We start from the raw sequence: 6,568 nt of genomic DNA, 5'->3' as shown, positions 1-6,568 counted from the left end.
TAACGCCATTCACATACAGACAGTTCATCAAATAACCGCAGCGAGACACATGGATAGAGACATGTGCTCATTAAAGTGTTGTGATAGCATCATATGAAAAATTTCCATATACAATACAGTACAGTATAAAAGTGTGTTTTTTACACATATTAACAGCGGAGTGTATTGCAAGTCCAGTCACATTGTTTAAACCATCTAGAAGCAAGATTACTGAAATCACTGTCATTTATTTTGCTTAATCATATCACTGTTAGCAAAGTGTTGTAGCCTACATGATTCACCAGTGAGAGATGGTGTTCAGTCTGTTTGTCCTGATTCTGTAGCTTTGAGGACACACTGCCGGACCCAATGATGAGAAACTTCTCATACACTACACCATTTTGGAGACTTTTGAAGATTTAGATTGTCCTTCTCAGCATGTGGCACAGTTCAGAGTGTGACCAGCTGTGCGCTCATTACATGTGCTTTTTGTGTAAATTGCCATGTGTCTGTGTTTTGCTCCCCTTTCTATCCTTCATTACTGCTCTGATGCATAGTGTTACCTCGATAAGTTTTTACCTTTATCTCATTATGGAGACTAATGAGTGTTTCTGAACCTCAGTTTCCTGATCACACGTTACACTATGGCAGTATATCCAAGCTGGTCCCTGAAAAATTGTATATACTCGCAACATTATGCTAGTTTTTCTGTTAGTAGTGATGTGTGAAGAGGAGGGCAGCATTGTCCCTTTCATCTAAATTGTGCCGTTGTTTCTGTTCAGCAGTCATAAGGTCTGATGTGCTCGAGAGCACAGGGGGTGTATTGTTGGCCACAAGCTATACACACACACACACACACACACACACACACACACACACACACACACACTCTCCCATATTCACATATTAGCAGATGCAGAGCCTTTGGCGAAAAGTTTAGTTTGATTTCTTTTTTGAAAATGCGAACTCAAAACATCACACGACTCTTCCTCCAATTCGATGGATTCTTCTCGGTCACATGACTCGAATCATTAAAAAAAAAAAGAGGCGGTTTTAGCAATACAAACGCAATATAAATCCAAGTTTCTTTTATCTGTTCTTCTTTTATCTGTTCATCTTTAATTTCTTGCTTTAAATCTTTTTCGTGTCCGTGCAGGGAAGTTTTATTGCAAGCAGCACTACGGATACAGGCAGGCAGGAATGGCTCCAAGGAAGAGACCAGCTCCGGTCACGGTGGCTCCTCACTCTACACAGGTACTGCAGGTACTCGCACGTCTCTCACACCAGTCCTGAAGGATGTGGCATTTGGTAACAGAGTACATTTGGTCATTTGTCTTAATAATTTATTTATTTATTTTTATTATCTACAGTCTTTTCTAAATGCATGATTTCTTAGAGACGCCTGATTAAACCAGGTGATTTCCAGGGTAAGGAGAACAAATGAAATTTGAAGAAGAACTGAAATAAGGCACACTGGTTTCTTTGATTCACTTCATTGATGCAAAGTTTATAATTCATGCAATCCTTTATAGAGTCTCATGAGATGCTTGAGCTGGTGCTAAGATCTTTTCCTTCCTATTAGCTTCTGTCTTTGTTGGGTTTTTGCAGTATGAGTGATGTCAGGACATTGTGGAGTTAGATAAGCATGTGTAATGCAGTATAAACTGGCTTTTTATTGACAAATACATAATGAAGGATTGGGTGTCAGGATCACAGGTCTCAGGCACCACAGATTGCTCCAAACTCTTCCTGATTATGGCACTCTTTTGCCAATATTCTTTAATGACCCCAGATCTTTTGGCTGTTGGGTCCTCTGGTGTCACAATAGGGTTGCATGTGGGTGTATGGATGTGTGTAGGGTACATAATTTTTGCCGAAATAATAATAATAATAAAAATCTATCTATCTATCTATCTATCTATCTATCCATCCATCCATCCATCCATCCATCCATCCATCCATCCATCCATCCATCCATCCATCCATCCATCCATCCATCCATCCATCCATCCATCCATCCATCCATCTATTCATCCATCCATCCATCCATCCATCCATCCATCCATCCATCCATCCATCCAGTACAGCAGATTAAAGCTATTTTTCAAACTGTTAAATGAAAGTCTGAAGTCCACATCTACTAACTAACTATCTATCTGTCTGTCTTTTTTTGAAAGTAAAGAATTCTTCTAAAATGAATTAGAAAATACACAGTTCATATCCTGTTGTTATAATCCCTATGCCCTGCCTGGACTGCATGCTGCATCGTACCACAACACATTCTCTATTTATGGTCATCTGTGTGTGGTTTTTTAGTGTCTCACACATTCTGTCCCTGTGTACAGGCATCTTCTGCTCCCCCTCCCACTCCTCGGTCACTTTCCTCCTCTGGATCAGCAGAAGTAGTCCCTCCCCCTGAAATCGTCTCCTCCACCACTCCTCCTGACGTTCTGAGTGGACTTGCTAAGCGGCTGTGTGGGACCCCAGAGCGCATCGCACTGGAAAACTGCAGGCCGTGTTTACAGGAGGAGGACAGCCCTCTGCTGGAAGTGCCTGAGGAGACGCTAGCTCAGCACAACCTCAGCCTGAGCCTGCAAGAGAAAGGGAGTGAAGAGCAGTCCAGGTATTACACACACCCACACTCGAAACACATTCCAGCTGTCTTGCATACATTTACACCCACGAACATGGCCTTGTTAACATTTCCCAAGCGTTTGTAATGTTGCAATGTTCTCTCCCTCCTTTTTTCCCCTCCTGGCAGTAGTTCAGAATCAGAGCTGGAGGAAGAAGGGGAGGAGCTGTGGAGGAGGGGGGTGGAGCCACAGGCCTGGGCAGATGGAGAGAAGGAGTTAGATAGTGAAACAGAGCAAAATAAGGAAGAAGAGAAAGGAAAGCATGAGAAGGAGGCTGAAGAACAAGAATGCGTTTCAGAAGGAGAAGAGGACGAAGGGGAGTCAAGTGATGGTAGGAGGTTTTGCACCTTTATGTTGAATTTCTGAGAAATTTGAAACAGTGCTTCCAATGTAGGACCTAAGAACCATGGAAACTTCCCTAACATGTTATAGGCAGGGCCATATACCCGTTGTTGTAATTATTTATGAAAACACATTGCATTTTATAGATATTTTTTTACATTATGCATGACTAATTGGTAATATAATACATTATATGTAGTAGTTTTAGATTACTAGTTATAACACTAATTCCTTTCCTTTGAAAAACCCAAGTCACAATTTATCAGACAATCATAGCATAATCAGAAGAAATATAATGTTATATAAACACCACTTATAATGCATCATAAGCATTACCATAAACTATAATACCTTTTCAAGTAAGTAAATAAGGAATACAACACTAAGTGGCATGTTATTAGAGGAAAACAATCTATAATGCAATCTGGAATTACTAATAGAACATTTAACATATCTATTAAGAATCAACAAAGATATGTTTCTAGTGTCAGCACTGGAAACATATCTTTGTTGATTCTTAATAGATATGTCAATTGTTCTATCAGTTTCTATTACACCTGTCATTGTTGTCACTGCCGCTGTTCATTAACACAGCATTGTGGTATCATTAATGTGTATAATGCTTTATGAAGACTTTAACTTACATGTATTTACTCTCTCTCTCATTTCTAATTCTTTTGTAATTCTCAAGTTTTTATGTGGGGACTTTTGAATTGCATGTTCCTTGCGTGTTTCTTTAATAATTTATGTGTTTCTTATTGAATTGTGTGTGTTATGTGTATAAATAGAGGGTGAATACTGCCCTTGGGATAAAGAGTTGCATTTAGGGGTGTGGCTAAAGGAAGAGGAACCAGGTGGAATTAAAGGTAGCATTGCTCCCTGATGTGATGGACCACCTACCTTTTCAGTTCTGTCTTTTTTTTTTAATTATTATTATTACTAATTTCACTTAAAACCCATTACTCAGCATTTGGTGATGCTATGCATGGTCATGTGCCCACACTGCATCTTGTGGTATGAGTTGCCCGATAGTGCAGTATTTATTTATTTTTTTTTCTGGTTAGTAATATTTTAAATATTGTTTTGGGATATGCTATTGAGAGATTTTGTGCATATCTGGAACAATGTTTATGATTTTGATTATTTTGCGGCTTCCTTGACTTTTTCATTACCAACAGCCGAAAGCAGAATCTACAGAATTGATTAATACTGGCCTAATTGATTAATTTCTCAAAAATAAAATTCAAAATTGTATTAATCATAATCAATACGGAGTACACAAAACTTTTACTTGAGGTAAAGTAGAGATACAGTAGGTAAAATATGACTCCAATGAAAGTAAATGTGCTTTCTTTAAACTTTCACTTGAGTAAAAGTACAAAAGTATTTAATTGTACAAAAGTATCCGAAGTACTACGATTTATTATGGCTATAATGTTCCTATTATTATTTTTGTCACAATACTTTTGCTTAGTTTATGTAAAAAGTATCTTAACACACCAATCTATTAGTAGAATGATATTAATGAGTCAAACACTAATTGATATCGATTGAAATGATCATGAGCCCAAAACCTTCTTTTTAACTACTACAAAAAACATTGTGCAAATAAGGCCACAGGTGATGTAACAAGTTAAAGTCAGGAGTTTCTTCCATCATTTATTCCTCTCAAAATGTCCTGCTTGCTGTTAAACTGATGCTGAACTGTATGTTGGTGATCAGTAAAAACCATCAAGAGCCAATCAAAGCAAGTTCAAAACAGAGCGCTCACTTTACCCTGATTGGTGGATTGCTGTTTGACCAGTTAAGTTTTCATCCACTCATAAATAAAAAAGGAACGACTGATTTCGCAAAATGTAGTTGATTAAAAAGATATTTGACTTTAAAATGTAGTGAAGTTAAAGTCTCCTTAAATGTTAATACTTCAGTAAAGTGCAGATACGTGAAAAAGCTTCTTAAAAAGTACAGTAACAAATGAAATGTACCCCATTAATGTCCACCACTGATCATAATAAACCATTTTTGCCCCCTTAATGCTTTTGTTATATTTAAAGTTTCAAGGTTAAAACGTTTTTCACCTTTGACCTTCAAAAGAAATCCTTGTTGCTTGAGTTTACATCCATGCTTTATTTTAGTCTGCTTCCAAATTGCAATGTGGCATGTTGATGCTTCTTCTATTAAAAGATTCCTGATATTAGTCAAACTCTCAACATAATCACTTTTCACTTTTCCCAGAGTCTGGTCAGGAACTCATCGATGACCCAGAGCTAAAACCTCTTTCAGACAGAAAGACTGAATCTACTAGCTCTGAGCCCCTGGAGCAACCGCCCTCGTTAGACTTGCAAACCCAACACACACTGATGGTAGACCCTACACACACCTATACACCCACATGCAACCCTCTTGTGACACCAGAGGACCCAACAGCCAAAAGATCTGGGGTCATTGAAGAATTTTGGCAAAAAAGTGCCGAAATCAGGAAGAGTTTGGGGCAATCTGTGGTGCCTGAGACCTGTGATCCTGACACCCAATCCTCAGACACTGGAGATCCTTTTGACACCTCTGCATACATAACATCTAATTCCAATTTGCCTTTACACACTCCCTGTGAGAGTGACTCAATCAACCAAACCTCAGGTACAATAACTCAGAGTTCTGACACTAACAGTAATCAGACCCCTTCAACAGCTGACCTACAAAATGAAAACACACATTTCCAAGGTACATCCAAATATGGCAGCTTTCTCTTTCCCGAAGCAAGGATTGTGTCTATGAAGGAGGGAAATGACCTAGAGGTAGTGGAAAGGGTAGAGGTTGTACAGCGTATTTCATTGGTCCATAGGCTTGGACTCACTTTGGAGGGTCAGGTAGCGAAGGGAATCGACTTGACCACTGCCTCCTTGCCCTCCAAGACCAGTGGAATCCAAAGATTTTCAGACCCAGAGTTAAGATTTTCACTTCTTTCTAGGAGTCCTCCAGTAGCCAGACAGGAACTTGATTTAAATCACTCAGATCCAATTCTAAACAAGAAACAGTTGTTGAGTTCCTGTACTGTCCCTATTCGAAAAGAGCTTGTAGAGCGTGACAGACTAAAATCTCGCCTAAATAGTGCTCAGAGTTTACCTCTCGCAGAGGTGGAGGTCTTATATGCAGGAGAGGCAGATGAATTGCATCCTCATCCTGCGATGCCCCATTACGCCAGTGTCACAGAAGCTCACGCAGCTAGCATGCGAAGCAAAAACTTTGCGAAGGACAAGACTACACCGGAGGGGCAGAGGAAACTAACAGACCCCTTACAAGTTGCTGGGCCTAAAGCCTGCCAAGAGAGGTCAGAGATTGAGACACTAGAGGAGGAGGAGAAGGTAAAGAAGCGGAGCTCACTGTTCTTGCCAAGAAAGAACCAAAAAAATAGCAACCTCTCAGGGGGAACACAGCAGGAAATGGGAAAACACAAATCCTTGTGGAAGAGTGTTTTCTCAGGGTATAAGAAAGAGAAAAAAAGAAAAGAGGCTGAAGGACGTTCCAGGACTTTACCGAACAATGTCAGCCTGGAAAACAGGAAGAGAATGCCTGCCGTTCGCAGAACATCAGGTAAAAACCAAAAGGGCCGCTTT

The 6,568-nt window shown here is 39.6% G+C and overlaps 1 protein-coding gene across 12 annotated transcripts in view; it reads left to right on the top strand.

Moving 5' to 3' along the window:
• Window positions 1-6,568, top strand: part of mical3b (microtubule associated monooxygenase, calponin and LIM domain containing 3b) — a 37,091-nt gene that overhangs the window by 20,115 nt on the left and 10,408 nt on the right. For 8 of the 12 annotated variants that reach the window (XM_046872962.1, XM_046872961.1, XM_046872954.1 and 5 more), the window contains 5 exons: window positions 1,136-1,242; window positions 2,325-2,602; window positions 2,741-2,943; window positions 3,743-3,820; window positions 5,190-6,545. In XM_046872962.1, the coding sequence (XP_046728918.1) occupies window positions 1,136-1,242; window positions 2,325-2,602; window positions 2,741-2,943; window positions 3,743-3,820; window positions 5,190-6,545 (2,022 nt within the window). The remainder of the gene's footprint in view (window positions 1-1,135; window positions 1,243-2,324; window positions 2,603-2,740; window positions 2,944-3,742; window positions 3,821-5,189; window positions 6,546-6,568) is intronic. The other 4 variants (XM_046872958.1, XM_046872968.1, XM_046872956.1 and 1 more) reach the window with 3 other exon arrangements.

Source organism: Silurus meridionalis, chromosome 18, assembly GCF_014805685.1.
Source record: "Silurus meridionalis isolate SWU-2019-XX chromosome 18, ASM1480568v1, whole genome shotgun sequence".
In the NCBI taxonomy this organism is placed as follows: domain Eukaryota; kingdom Metazoa; phylum Chordata; class Actinopteri; order Siluriformes; family Siluridae; genus Silurus; species Silurus meridionalis.
Note: the sequence above shows the minus strand (reverse complement) of the source record. Positions and strands in the feature narration are given on the sequence as shown.